At 38.8% G+C, this 14,893-nt stretch overlaps 2 protein-coding genes and 2 long non-coding RNA genes across 9 annotated transcripts in view; 2 read left to right on the top strand and 2 right to left on the bottom strand.

The window, feature by feature from the left end:
- The window catches only part of apbb2a (amyloid beta (A4) precursor protein-binding, family B, member 2a), a 62,728-nt gene extending 56,834 nt beyond the window's left edge, over window positions 1-5,894 (bottom strand). Inside the window, exons 1-2 of one of the 4 annotated variants that reach the window (XM_032554604.1) lie at window positions 5,202-5,315; window positions 4,920-5,027 (exon numbers count right to left, since the gene is read on the bottom strand). The gene's annotated coding sequence lies outside the window, so the exon portion shown is untranslated. Of the gene's footprint in view, window positions 1-4,919; window positions 5,028-5,201 lie in introns of all 4 variants that reach the window. The other 3 variants (XM_032554605.1, XM_032554606.1, XM_032554603.1) reach the window with 3 other exon arrangements.
- Window positions 2,222-6,469, top strand: LOC116714208 (uncharacterized). The gene is made up of 2 exons (XR_004338023.1): window positions 2,222-2,846; window positions 5,134-6,469. It is a non-coding gene; the product is annotated as an uncharacterized LOC116714208 (long non-coding RNA).
- dele1 (DAP3 binding cell death enhancer 1) lies at window positions 6,283-12,643 on the bottom strand. Of its 3 annotated transcripts, none has more exons than XM_032554608.1 (12): window positions 12,423-12,641; window positions 11,238-11,355; window positions 10,736-10,832; window positions 10,253-10,397; window positions 9,900-10,076; window positions 9,721-9,788; window positions 9,526-9,616; window positions 9,291-9,433; window positions 8,479-8,637; window positions 7,608-7,700; window positions 7,122-7,278; window positions 6,283-7,018 (listed from the first exon to the last, which is right to left on the bottom strand). In XM_032554608.1, exons 1-12 carry the CDS (start codon window positions 12,451-12,453, stop codon window positions 6,795-6,797), a joined length of 1,503 nt encoding a protein of 500 aa, XP_032410499.1. In that variant the 5' UTR covers window positions 12,454-12,641; the 3' UTR covers window positions 6,283-6,794. The 3 variants fall into 3 exon arrangements, with proteins under 3 accessions (XP_032410499.1, XP_032410500.1, XP_032410501.1); XM_032554609.1 differs by having other exon boundaries at window positions 9,900-10,073; window positions 12,423-12,640; XM_032554610.1 differs by lacking the exon at window positions 7,608-7,700 and having other exon boundaries at window positions 12,423-12,643.
- LOC116714209 (uncharacterized) lies at window positions 8,645-9,286 on the top strand. Its single transcript, XR_004338024.1, has 2 exons — window positions 8,645-9,106; window positions 9,151-9,286. It is a non-coding gene; the product is annotated as an uncharacterized LOC116714209 (long non-coding RNA).
- Window positions 12,644-14,893: the final 2,250 nt, after the last annotated feature.

Raw genomic sequence — 14,893 nt, 5'->3', positions numbered from 1 at the left:
GGAGCAAGAAAGGGGGTGGGGGAGGTGACGTAATCGGCCAAAATTATAACCTTTAATATCTCAACAACAAAAGCTGCACAAACAAAAATTTTAACAGCACTAACGAAGTAGCCAACTTTGGTTTGCTTTGGAGCTAGATGGAGGGCTGGTGACGACATCAGCCAAAATTATAACTTTTAATATCTCATAAACGAAAGCTGCACAAACGACAATTTTAACTGCACAAACCTGAACAAACGGAGCACTAACGAAGTAGCCCACTTTGGTTTGTTTTGGAGCAAGATGGGGGGCTGGTGACGTTATCGGCCAAAATTATAACCTTTAATATCTCAACAACAAAAGCTGCACCAACGGAGCCCTAACGAAGTAGCCCAGTTTGGTTTGTTTTGGAGCAAGATGGGGGGATGGTGAACTCTGGATGACCTAAAAAATAATTTTTAATATTTCAGAAACCAAAGCTGCACAAACGAAACTTTTAACGGCGCAAACCTGCACAAACGGAGCACTAACCACTCAGACTATTAGCTGAATTTTTTGACGTGGGTGTGGTGTCAGCTTCACTCAGCTCTAATTTTTTACTATTTTCTTCATTTTTCTTACCTACTAAAAACAGAACAAGAGACGGGTGCCTTCTGTTATGACTATTACTTTGTTTCTGTTTTTAGCTCACAGTAAAAATTAATTTAGTGATAATATTAATGGCTCTAAACAGCCTCAATGTGGTGCTTCATGAAGACTATAAAATAAAAGCTTCTGATGTGTAAAAACTTTTGGGTTTTGACTGAAAAACCAAGTGAGCCAGAATGGCGTCCGTGTGGTACACCAAGATTAAAACCATTTAGTTCAGGATGTGATTAAATCCAAGTTTTCTATCATTTTATTAAGAGTCAGTCTTGCATCCGGTCTGTCCATCTCCCGCGCCAATTTTCCCTCATTCTTGAACAAGAGTCCAAGCTTTTGCATGTACTCCAAAGGGTTCAAGAACAGCAGCTGATTTCATTTGGGCACACTCTTCAACAAAAGAGTCAGCAGAACCACTGGCGATGGTCAACACATGTTCTACGTTTTCAACGGTTCGTCCATCTTTGCAGTTTGTTTGGATCGAACTCTCGTGTTTATCAGATGTCCTGACTGTATGAGCATTAGCAGAGGATTGGGGTTCTGCGTTCTCATCCTTTGAGCTAACGTTTCCATCCAGATTGCTTCTGTGTTGGGGAACAGTGAAAACCAAGCAGTCTTCTGGTGTTTCCACCCCCATTTCACTGCTGTTCTCCTCCAAATCAGCATCAGCAGCGTACCAGCTGCTGAACTTCTTCATTGTAGTAGTAATTACATATCCAAGTAGGAAACCAACGTGGAAGAACATGATATAGTATTTCTGAACTGATCATTAGGAATATTAGAAATTCCTGGGAATTTGTTTCTCTTTCGAAGTTGTCGTAATCGTACGAAGCGATTCGTCACGATGCCGACCTGATCCAACCGATTTGAGATGCAGAGTGAGGGAGAAGTTCTGCCTGACAGTCATATAGAGCCTCTGTGACTGATGATGTCATCAACAGTCAGCTCACTCTTTTGAAAAATGTCTATTTTTCTATATTAGATGTTTTATTGACAGTAAGAGGTTTTGATGTGAAGCTGAATGTTTGTTTTTACTGAACATCAACACTTTCCTGCTTTATCGGCTTATTGAAAAGAAAACCTGGATGTTAAAGACACGGAGGAAGAGATGAAAACTGAAAAAATGTTTTTTAAACACAACCACACTTTAAACAATTATCAGTAAAATAGTTGATGGAAAATGAGAAAATATCACAAATTTGTTCACAGATTAGAGTTGAGTAATTAAAGTATTCGAATATACAGATTATTTTATTTCACAAAATATTTGAATTAAAGACATTTTTAAAATATACAATGTATTGTAGCTTAGTTTACTTTTGGTTTATTAGATTTATTTTTTCTTGCCTTATTTATAGGTTTTAACTTATTCAAGATTTCATATTTTTGTTAAATTCAATTTCATTTTATTTTGCATATCTTATTCCCTAGGATTTTAAATAATTGATATATTACGGTTAATTTGGTTGGATTTAAAAATATTTTCACTAGTAGTTTTTTAGATTAATTTTATTGTAATGTTAAAATATTCAATATTACAATTTTCTTTTCTTGCTTTTTTATTTTATTATACAATCAGATTGTGTTGCTGCATCTTTATGATATCCTGTACATGTAGAAATTATTAAAGCACAAAGTGAAAAATAGAAAAAAATACAGAACCATGTTTGGGTCAGACAGTAAAGAAATAACTAGCAGCTAATTTAGAGATAATTATTTATGAAATATATGTTTTAATGGAATGAAACTTCATGTTTTATTCCATTTTTACTGCTGATAGAAAAATGACTTCTATTTGAGAAGTTTTTTTTTTCTCGGAGTCACCAGCAGGTGGCAGCAGCGCCTCCTCTCATGCATCCAGTCATGAAGTTTGGACCAGACTCGGCTTTTTCTCTCATTAAACCGGTTCGTCTACCAGTTTTCTTCCATTTAACGGAGTCGAAAGACGGCTAGAAGCGGGGACAGCTCGCCGGGATAGGACGGCAGCGAGATTGGTGTCTGAGCCGGTATTTCATTTTGGTTTGCGGACGTTAGAAGGGAGGAGTTAGCTGGAAGCAAACCGGCTAACATAGCCAATCCCAGCAGCTCCAGTAGGATTTTACTGAAAGTAACTGATTTTGTCCGGCTGTTGTCTGACTACTCGGCCTGTTGATTTACTGCTGATGTTCTGTGATGTTTTTCAGGGTTCATTCAACTCAGAGGAGGCGGAGAACGTCGTCAAAGAGGTAAAAACAATTTATTTCCGTTAGTCTGCTTAGAAACGGTCTCGGAAGCTTATTTAACAATTTTATCAATTTTTTCATGCGATTTATGAGAGTTCTTGAGTTCACATGTAAAAAATAGACACAGTTTTTGCGTCATGGCATCGAGAGCGTCTTGGGGGGGAGACGACTACAGCCAGACTCGATGTGAACAAGTGGACGGGCGCCATCTTGGAGCGCTGCCTCACGCAGCTCGTCAAGCTCAACAAGCCCTACAAATACATCGGTACGCAGCGGACCAGTCAAAGCCTGCAACACCCAGCTTCTGTTCTCACTGCTAAATGGCCATCGCTGCTTTCACAGATTGGTATTCAGCTACAAACTATGGTTGGAAAAACCCAGCATATCATTCACTCATTGATCAATATTCCCAACAATGACCACACTCACTTTAATTAATAAATTCATCACTTAATCAAAAAAACAGCCAACCTGGAGGAGCTGCAAAGATCTAATGTCAGGACTATTAGTTGTGCTCTTCACAAACCTGACTTTTATAGAAGTGTGAGAAGAAAAAAGAAAGCCATAAGAATACATCCAACATGAAACGGTTGGTCTGGTAAGATAAGAATTAAACTGAACTGTTACTACCTGCAGGAAAACTGACACCAGCCCCTCCCTGAACATAGTGTCTCCACAGTAAAACACATAATGCTGTGGAGGTGCTTTCTTTAACAGGGTTAGGGAAACTGATCAATCTTAATGGGAAAATGGGTCAATCCTGAAATAAAACATCTTAGAGAGCACAAAAGACTTGAAGCTGAGAATGAAGGTTCATGTTTTAGCAGAACAACAACCCTAAACATGAAGCCAGAGGTATGGAATGGTTTAGATCAAAGCATATTATTCAGTGAGAATGGCCTACTCAAAGTGGAGACATAAATCTAATTCAGAATATGTGGCAAGATATGAAAATGAATACAACAGAAAATGAGCTATTTAACAAAGAATGGACAAAAATATCAGTATCCATTTGTGTAAAGTTTGTACAATTATAATTCATTATTATTAGGGACTGCAGGTTCTACAATGTAATATCTCAGAGGGCCTGACAACAAATGCATGCAAACATTTTTAGATATATTTTTTCATGTAAATTTGAAAATCAAATTTTCTTTCCACTTCACACTTGCACAGTATTGTGTGATGGGTGGTCACTTAAAATAAATTATATTTAGGTTTTTAGTAGCAGCTTGACAAATTTCTAAAAGTTCTCAAGAGTTTTGGTTAAGTGACATTGTATACAGTAAATTCCACAAACCCAACTCAAAATGTTAGTAAAAACTATTGTAGCTTCACATTGTTACTGATCAGGTGGACAAACTGCATCATCAACACACAAACGGCAGCCTTTTCCGCCTGAAACCCTCCCCTCTGCGATGCAGACAGTTCTCTCGTAGTTACGGGCTAAGTAGGACAGAGACAGGATGCAGGGAGAGGAGGAGAAAGGAGGGTTATTACAGGGAGAAAGGGAGCAGAATGACACAGCAGTTTGCAGGACAGTGGGACACAGTCAACACAAAGAGGCTGTTATGATTCCTGCAAAGTCGTCCTCAATAAATCTGCTGTGCATCATGTCAGGGGAAGTTATTCAGGAGAAGGAAAGATGTTACCAGCAGAATCTCTGAACATCATCTCAGTCTGAGTTTAAATTCTTTTAAACTGTAACGTACATTCGAATTTGAGTTTATAAGGAAATTCTCCCCACTGGTCATGACCTTTCTCACAAATGTACTTGAAAAAACGAAATGCAATATTTTTGACGTACAAATTCTACCATCGTCTCTATAACTGTGGAGAAAAACATCAGAATCTTCTGTTGATTCCAAATCAATTTGCACACATAAGAGTGATTTTACCTGAAGATTTCATTATCTAATATCAAAAACAGTTTTCCTGGATTAATCATAACACATTTTACAGGAAACCAGCTAGTTATGACGTGTCTACTCCCTCAACTCTGAGCTGCTCTGCTTCTGGGGGAAAAAAAAGAAATGCAACAGATGAAAGCACAAGCTGGGGAGAAATTGAACTTACAAAAGTCGATGATGTCATGGGTGGAGTATTCCTGCGCCTGCTTTTCTTGCAGCCTCCGTAAACCCCCTCCTTGATAAACCAGGGACAGCCTGATCTAATCTCGCGTACCTAAAATGTTAGGAATTAAAAGTAGATACTGGTGTTGTAGCGAAACCTAGGGTCTAATTATCAGGGCAGACGCAGCAGATCTTTCGCATCTCTCGTCTCTCTTCAGCCCCATCACCACCGCCGCACTGGGAGGGGAGTGCATCTCAGTTAGAGCATCTATTTACATTCACTCACCGCTTCGCTCAGCTGTCCGCGCCTCCCTTCCCTCCTCACGACGACGAGACACAAAGTAGTGGGCCGGTGTCAAGCGCTGCTTTTAAGTGCCAGTCCTGCCCGTAGCGTTGAGCCTGGCCGCCCGCATCACATCATCCCTCCGCCCTCACCAGCCCCGCGGCTCGCTGCGCTGCTGGCGGCCGAGCTGTGCGCTCTCTCTCTGCGCCAGATGATCCCCGGAGCTACGCGGCGTGGCGCTGTGGAGCCCTCTCCTTCTCTCTCTCAGCGCAACCGGCCAATAGGAGCCGCGAACGGAAGACGCTGGGAGCACGAAGCGGAGGGACGCAGCCGTAATAAATCTACCGGAGTTAGTTTGCAACTCAGGTAATGAAATCACACATCATCGGGTTGTTACATCACGCAGCACACTGAACACAGACGGCTGCTCTTAAAGAGCCAGGCAAGAATCAAGATGTTTCGTGTGGAGCTGGTAAAGGCACAGAAAGAGATCCTCGTCGCCAGTGTTGTGGTTTGTTATATTGAAATGGTGGAAATATAAGCATCAGACGTAGTTCAGCTTCAGTTTTCTCTTTACTCTCTCGTGTTCTCTTCTTGTTCCAAGGCTCCAACACATTTTCGTTTTTAGATTCCCACCCTTCTTCAGACCTAATTTCCAAAATTGTCAGTAAACATTTTACAGCGTAGAAAAAAATATTTTCAATTAATTTATAGATGAATTTTTTTGGATGATTGGACACTATAGAAACTGTATTGTAAAATAAAAGGTTGTTTATATCAATGTCAAATTGTGAGGTCTAGTTTGTTCATCCATCGTCTTCTGGTGCCCATCTCCTGTAGGTCATTGGGTGAGAGGCTGGACAGGTCACTAGTCCATCACAGGACAAACAAGCATGTACACTCGCTCATAGCAAAATAAAATTTAGAAAGACCAATTAACTAATTAAAAATAAAGTCATGTTTTTGAATGGGTACTTTGGTGTGGGTGCCAATTACCCAAAGAGAACACATGCATGCACAGAGACTATTTAAGTTTAATCAAATTAGATATCAGACTTTCACAGAAAGTCAGAAACTCAGTTGGAATTTTAAAAAGTTTTTTTTACTTAAAAATTTGCATTTCAACAGAGTAAACATCCTCCTCAAAATTAACACTGGCACAGCTGGTTAGCAAGTTTGGCTGAGGCGACAATTCTGAAATGGTTGCTTTACAACAAAAGACACATTAACCACAGGTTATGGGTTGAAATATGACACTGATACAACACAGCGGAGATAAGCATTATTCCTGGTAACTGTAGTTCTTTTGAAGAGATTAATCCTACTTGTGCGTTAGCAGAGAAACCCAACCAAAGGCAATCTGAAGGGTTTTTCACATTAGAGAACAAATAGACATTCACAGCCTAAAAGAGCTAGAGCTTTTTCATTGTCAGATTGTTTTCTAACCATCTTTCAGACATAAACTAAAAAAAACCCCACATATTCAGACCTCACAGGTATATACACACAAAACACAGACCCTTTCAGAGATGCCACATTCAAACTGAAATACATTCCTTGTACATGTAGCTTGGCTTTGTTTTTTTCTTATGCCACCTATCCTATCCCTACTGTCCACTGGCAAACTCCCCGTTCTGTGCCGGGCGGATGGAGGTGAACAGGTGTGGAGGATAGTGACGGAGGTGCACACAGGCTGCCGGTGCTCCACGAGTGAGGGAGGAGACTGGACTGGGCATGATGGACCAGAGAAGAAAGCGGCTGGCGCCAGCTGTCGGCCACAGAGAAGCAGGGAGCTGATCGGATGGAGCGCATCGCTACATCTACGTCATCAAGTGTGAGAATAAATACATAAAAACAGCCATTAACAACAACTATACCTCAACAAGGAGCAATACATGTTTTCTATTGATCAGTTGAACCTACCCCCGTATGAATTATTATGAGGCGTCAGTAAGCTCTTTGCTTGCTTGTTTCCTGCTTGTGCGGCTCGCTTGTAAAACTCCACTGCTGTCTTTAAATTCTGCTGCACCTCGATGCCGCTTTCGTAACACTGACCCAACAAGAACAGAGCAGAGTTGTCCTGAGCAAAAAACAGAGTTTAAGTTTTATAAGTTTCATTTTGGTCCAGAAATTAACAAACAGATTTCATGAGTTATTTGCATTGCAGCTACAATTTTAAATGAACCAACACAGTGAAATCCTGCAAGAGTAGTGATAATAGTGACAGTAAAAGTATATAATCAAAGCTGAAGCAGAAAGTTGTACAAAATCCTAATATAGTAAAATATGTCTGTAGTGAACTTTTCCTATGCAGCCTGGTTCAGATAATACACCAGGTTGGGGAGGGTGATGTCTCAGTAAAAGCGACTGATAAACATCTATAGTGGAATTATCTAGAAGGGGACTCACTCCACTCTCTGCTGCCATCTTCAGGTACTGAATGGACTTGCGCACATTTTTGGCAGGATGCTGAGAGTAAAAAGAGGCCAGGCAGATCTGAGCCTAAATAACAGAAAAGGAAAAAGGCACAGGTGTCAAACTTCAGTCCTGGAGGGCCACTGCCCTGTAACTTTTAGATGTGCCTCTGCTGCACCACACCCAAATAGAATAATTAGATCTTTAGTAAGGCTCTGGAGAACTGATCTACACAAGAAGGAGGTAATTAAGCCATTTCATTCCAGTGTTTTGTACCTGTGGCACATCTAAAAACTGCAGGACAGTGGCCCTTGAGCACTGGAGTTTGACACCCCTGTGTTAAGGAGTTCTTGTCTTATTATGTTTATAGAATAATTAAGTCCAGAAGCTGCCATTATAAAAAAAAATCATATTTTTATTCTGTGATCCCAACATTTTTCTTAATTATTCAAACTTATGAGCATAATATGGTTAATTGCAATGTTTATAATTCTCTTAGTCAAGTTAGATAACCAAAGATTTTTAAAGAAAAAAAAATTATTGAAATTTGGGCTTTTATGAATGCTTTTAAGTTAATTATTTTTGTTTTTCACAACCAAAAGAAAACGCTAAATTATCCAACCTTCCACAATGGTGTGATCGAGCACACATTAAATCAACATAGAATCAAATAAATTAATTGTCTTAGTTTTGCTGTGCTGCTCCGAAAAAGGCATCATTTTAATGAAAAAGTTTAGCAAATCTTAAAGACAAGACTATAAAGTAAGTTACTCATTAATTACTTAACAGTATCTCAATACTGTAACTGCAAAGATTATCACATAGAGGGTTTGAAGTTTTAAAGAATCCCTGTCATGATTTTTACCTCTGTGAGCCCAGCTGTAGCTGCTTCTTCCAGTAACTGAATGGCTGTGTTCACCTCCTCTGTACTCTGATGCCCCCTGCTGGCTAGCAGCAGCTTTGCATAGCGATACTGAGCTTGTTTATGGCCACTGATGGCCGCAAGCTTGTAGTAGTGAAGAGCCTTAAAGAGAAAAGACAAACACTTAAAATATTAAAATCAGGTTCAAAATGAATAATTCAATATGAAAATAAATACATTAATACACAGATATAGGTTCAGATTAAATGTAATCAAAAATATTAATGTAAATATAGCCTGCGTTTCGATAAGTGTCAACTGTAACTAAAAAGAGAAACTAAGGGCTTGAAAAAATGGGGGGTAGGGAAGAAAGAATAAAAAAATTAGTTAATAAACCAAAAAAGGTGCACATGTGTAAGTAACCTTATTAAATTTTTTTTTTAATCAAACCGTTTTTAAGGAATGGAAGAATGCCTAAGCATTAACATCCTTCATATGAATGAAACAAATTCAACTAATGTGATGTATAGCAGAGATAAAAACTAACATTTTACTCAGTTTTAGAATGTGCATCAGCTCTGATTGAACTCTATATTATAGATAACATGCACATTGACTTTGCAATAAATAAGTTTAGGATTTGACACATAACATCTGGTATATTTATATTTTAAGAACTGCATTTCTGGTTTTTCTTATGGTCATCTATGACATAGGCATGATTTAACTGAAATTATAAACAATTGTTTATTTTTTTTTGCTAATCTTATTGTGTCAAGATTAGCAAGTATCATAAAAATGAACAATGGTCTTACCTTCTCCTTGTTCTTGCTGACTCCTCTGCCCTTCTCGTAGCACACCCCAGTGTTAAACTGCGCCTTGTTGTAGCCGTGTTGAGCTGACGCTAGAAAGCAGCAGAAAGCTTCCTCATCGTTTTTTCTCTTGGCACTTTCTAGACCTGTTGCATATACAGAGAAACAAATGGACAAAGGTGTCGACACATGAAGGTTTGGGTGATATTCTGAGCTGAATTTCTCAGTAAATCTTTACCAATGATGTTCAGGATTACAGGTACGCTGGTGTCCCCCACACTTCTGAGGTTGAGCGCTGCTTCTGTCAGCCTCTCTTTATGTGACACTTCCTAAAAACATAGACAAAGATAAAGATACAACAATAAAAATAAGATTTCAACTTGATTGGGTCTGGTTATGAACACTTGAAAAGACAATCTTTCCGAAGTTTCACCTCGTCTTTGTTATCTGTGCGTTTTTGGTTGATCTCAGTCTGCAGGGGAGAACTCAAATGTGGTTCCTCTGTGTGTCAGAGACATAACGTGTGTTAAACTCCATCCTCATCTAATATTGTACTAAAACATCAAGAGTGGCATTATTTCACAGAATCTGACATTAAACCACAGAACAAACCAGGTGTCAGTGGATTCTTGCCCAAGAGCTCCTCCTGGTGGTCGGAGAGGGAACTGTCAATAGTTCCACTGCTGTTGCTGCTTTGAGATGGGGACTGATCTTGATTCTGTCCCTCTGGCACAGCCTGGAGACACAAGACATTTCTTCCTCTGGGCAGGACGTCACGTCTTGATACTGCTGACAACAAACAACATTGCTGTGTTGGAATACTGATTACACAAGGGTATAGGAAAAAGGGGTTATGGGATGGAGACTGTTAAACATCTCATGAATTTTGGCAGTGATTTTAATGTAATAATATCAGAGTTTAGTTGGTGTGGGCGTACTACTACAATGGTGCCAGAAAGACTCACAGATTTCCAGCAGGACGCGGTATCCGCATTTCTGCAGGGACGGGGGAGCTGTCAGGGTTCCAGCGCTGGGACTGGGCTCGCTGCCTGAAGAAAACCTGGAGTGGATCCTTCTGCAGATCTGCATAAACAGCACGGCCACCGCTCCCTGTGGAGAAAGCCACCGTCACGAGAACATCTCCACTGTGCCTGTGCCAGGAAACCCTGAAAGTATTCCAGAAGTGGTCGGCATTGTGGCACTAAGCTCAGGGGCTTTCACTTCCTGGTTTTACGTTGTTTAGTGCGATTAAAATTAGTCCTCCGATTATTGATTTATGTCAAACAGAAAGCCAGACTTTGAGTGTGTACACTTTTTACATCTTTCTGATAAATTACCACAAGCCAATTACTACAAACTCAATATTGGAACATATATATTTTTAAACACAAACATATCTTTGAGTCGCTGTTGATATCTAAAGATATCAATCTTTGACAGAGACCTACCCATCCCACAGCATCCAGGGCTGTGTAATTTGGAAGTTCGGCATGAAACTGAAACGTCTTTTCTTTCTTCCTCCTCTTTCCATCATCCTCCTGGGATCTGCATATTAACAGAAGAAAAAAAAAAGATACATCCCTCTTTATTTTAATCTCACAGTACACAACATCGGGAATTTTCAGTTTGACCAGCCTCGGTTTATTTCTGCTTTCTGTTAACGCTGCTTGTACTAAAGCACACACGCCGATGATGCTGGCTGATGCAAGCAGCTGAAAATGAATCTGCATCGATGCAACAGGCTAAAGGAACTGTAACGGATAGAGAAAAAAACTGTATCTGAGGTTTAAATTCATCCAAACCTCATGAATTAAATAACTGTACCAACAGCTTTGGAGACAAAATAGAAATGTTTAAAATGCTGAGTTATTATTTTAAAACCAATAATCTTGTCGTCAAAGTATGGAGGAAGTGTAAAAAGTGAAACAGAAGCAATGAAGGGGAAGGCACCTGTTGTCGAACGAGTGTCGAGAAGTAGAGAGAGCAGCTGAGCCACTGATGACCTCGTCCTCCACATGGTGGTTCTGGGGGAGTCGTAAGGTACCGCTGCCATGGTAACGATGGAGTGCTGCATGGTGGCAGAGTGGGGAAAAAACAGCAAGAGTTACTCAGTTAATCTCAAATATCCAGGTTTTCATTTTATAGATAAACAGCTTATTAAATCCCCAGAGCTACAACATGCACTTTGTAGTCCTAAATAATGAAACTACAAAAATCCCTCCGGAAGCCATTAAAGCTACAATTATGTAACTTTTACAAAAACATGTATTTCTGTGAAATGAGCTGCTATTGCCAGGTGCAGAAATTTACCACTCCCGGTAAAAGCAACAGAGCCAGCAGGAGTGTGAAAAATACTTAAGACTGCTAAAATCCTGACAGGATCATCATACACTGCCAAAATATTCCTTAAAACATAATTTAGGATTTGTAAAACCCTAATCATGTTTGTGAAAGTGAAACAGCAAAATGTACAACACATTTCAGCACCTGAATCACTTTAACTCCTGTTCAGTCACAACAAAACATAAACTTGTCTGACCTGACTTTTTTCTACACTAAATATAGGCTTAAGATCAATTTTGTGAAAATTAATTTTTTTGCGATAACACAAAGTAGCTTAATTCAGTAGGATTTTTTGGCTTTTAGACAAAACTTGCTCTCCATAGCTGGTCTTTATGCTTCTTTGAACCCTTAGTGAATTTCCTTAAAATCTACAATATGTATTTGTTTAATTTGAATGTCTACCCCTGGTGTTTATTATCACCATCTTTTCTTAAACAGACCTTCAAACCAATGTTCCTCACTCTCTAGTGCTCAGTAGCTTTTTATGCTTTTCTCTGATACAAAACATTGTCTTGTTCCTGCTCAGACTCCGCCTCTTAAACTGGATAGAAATTAGGATGAAATTAGGCTTGAGGCAGGAAGTGAGCTTCACTGAACAAAAACAAACCTTCAAGCGGATAGAAAGCAAGGCATGACTTGCTTTAACGCAAAATAGTGCGTTAAAAATGCTACATAGAAACCATAATTAGTACGAGTTTACCTCTAACTAGCTAGCCATAAAAAGATAAAGTGTAAGATAAAAGTGTAAAATAAAAACTTTCATTTCTCTATGGTCAATGACATTTCTCTCACCTCTTCCGACAAAACCTTGAACTCGCCACATCCCGGTTCGTCCTTTGGTGCGGCTTTAACTACTGGTTTATTACCGAAAATACATGTTTAATGATAAAGAATCGCTTCTGAAGCGCTATATACAGGCAGGAGTCGCTGTTTATTCCTCTTTGTTTGGTGGTAAATAAAAAAAAAAAGCTGTCACGAGATGTGTCGGAAGACTAGCAAACCGGAAGTAGGGCAGGTGACGCAACTGAAAGTTTGAGAAAGTGGTGCAATGCAGAATCATTGCACCACCTATTGGTAAATCGGGGAATATCAGCGGGAAGGAAAGCTCATGAGAATGCTAAAAATATATATATAAAAATAAAACTCAGACTTTCTTTACACGGTGCAATTTAGTCAGCAAATTTAGTTACATCGTTTTATCAAAAAAAAAAAAAAATTTGGCAAGAGAAGTGCTAAGAAAGGCACAATATCCGTTGTACAGCAAATTAACTACATCTGAAAGACATGTTTCTTAAAAAATAAAAAAAAGCCCTGACACAACACTTGAGAGATTATTCCTCATTCTGTTAGGGTGAGGGTTCATCCACTGTTTGATAAAGTCTCTGTGACGCTAAACCTCTTTGGAAATCACCTCTTTTGAAATATTTTAGCTGAATTGAAGAAATGTTTTAAATTACTCCCTATTTCTTCATTTGTTTTACTTATGAGGACCAGACAAATATAAGAATGACTTGCAGAATGAATCTAATGTTTGATAAGCATTTCAATATGTTGTCTTCAAGATGGACTAGAAATAAACAAAAAAAACCCACAAAAGTTAATAAATAGCATGTTTATTCATAGTTTTCACAAAAGCTACAGTTGTATACAGAAAACTGACAACTTGCAAACACAACTCAAACAATGTTTTAAATCATAGCCCTACTCCAACCCTAACAACATATGTAGCTGTAAAAATATGTGATAACTACATAAAATTTATTATTAGTCATCTCATAATGTTTTCTTATGGACATTTTTTGTAATATTTCTAACCAAAATTAGAAAACAATCCTAAAGTAGGTTTTTTAGATGAAATTAAGGATATCTTAGTCTGGAGATATCTTTTTTATGGTATTTAAAAGTGCATAGGTGATGTAACCACCACTATTCGAATTCAGTCAAAAACAATTGGCCAAAATATTAAGAAAATCTTCAATTTCTATCTTATTATTTTGAAGAATTTAGTAAGAATATTTTTTGTTGTATGATGGATATTTGCAGCCCCAAATGTCCAATCCAAATTCACATGTAGATGGGAATATGCATTTTGATTCCCTTTTTTTTTTATAATGTTCCATCGTTATTGGTAAAAATAGTAAGACCAGTCATCACTATCTCTAACAGTCTGATTAGGAATTAACCCCCATTGGCTTTGCAAAAGTTTTAAACTTTTCTTCTGAATCTGCTGACTCACAGACCCTCAGGATGCAATGATGCTTATTTCTAAAGATTTTCTTTGCAGATAAAAAGGTTGATGAAGTGGGGTATAATTAGAAACCCTCTGATTCATTTCTGGATTGATGCTCACCAGTTGTTTTTTTTCTTTGCCCATCCGGGTGATTAAAAATGTGATGCAGTCTCCAACATCTTACTGGAACCACATCGTCTTCCAGTCAAATGGGCCTGAACAAAACAGGACGGCACAAAGGATGAGATATGCACTTGTGATGTCAGGTCCAACTTGGAGTGACTCACTCCTTGCCCTGTTGCCATGGTGACACAATCATCAGGTCTTTCACTTCCTCCTCGGGCGAATTGCCTGCAGTAGGATGTAATGTTAGCAGGGTCTCTGCACTGCCAGAAACTGTTTACTGGTCTGCCTGAGGCCATATTTGTCAAAGCAATATGGAAAACCTCAGCCTGAGCTGAAAAGGGACTCCCACCAGAGCTCACTAATTGAGCAGTTTGTTTTTGCTCCTACTTCATGTTGTGTTTGACATTTTTACAAATTTAAAACAGCAAAGGGACTCAAGAAGCACTAAGGTATTTCTGAAATCTTGTTTTGCTTTTATGCATTCCCAGTTCATCAGCACACTTCTGACTTTGAACTCTCCTACTTTTTTTCATCAAAGAAGCAACTCGACAAACAGTATAGTAGAGAGCCACAACTTTTTCTCTGACATATTTGAAAGGTGCTGTAGGTGAAAATGCAAATGTCCCTAGTATTCCCTCCTGAATTCTTGCAGAATAATTTCACAGTTACAAGCACACAACAAAACTAAATTCCATCTCACTACAACCATGCAGTTTTAACCATTTGCAGCAAATAATGCCACACATATTCTGGGTAGTGTCTCTACTGGTGTGGTATATCTGAATATTTTCACTGACCTTTTCAAAATTCTTCCAGTGGCATCAGATTTGATGGAGAGAGCATCTGTGAAAATCTACTTTTAAATCTTGACATTTTCCCAAAGTTTTGTTGCAGTGCATTTTTTCTT

The sequence above is a fragment of the Xiphophorus hellerii genome, chromosome 23 (genome assembly GCF_003331165.1).
Source record: "Xiphophorus hellerii strain 12219 chromosome 23, Xiphophorus_hellerii-4.1, whole genome shotgun sequence".
Classification (NCBI taxonomy): Eukaryota; Metazoa; Chordata; class Actinopteri; order Cyprinodontiformes; family Poeciliidae; genus Xiphophorus; species Xiphophorus hellerii.
Note: the sequence above shows the minus strand (reverse complement) of the source record. Positions and strands in the feature narration are given on the sequence as shown.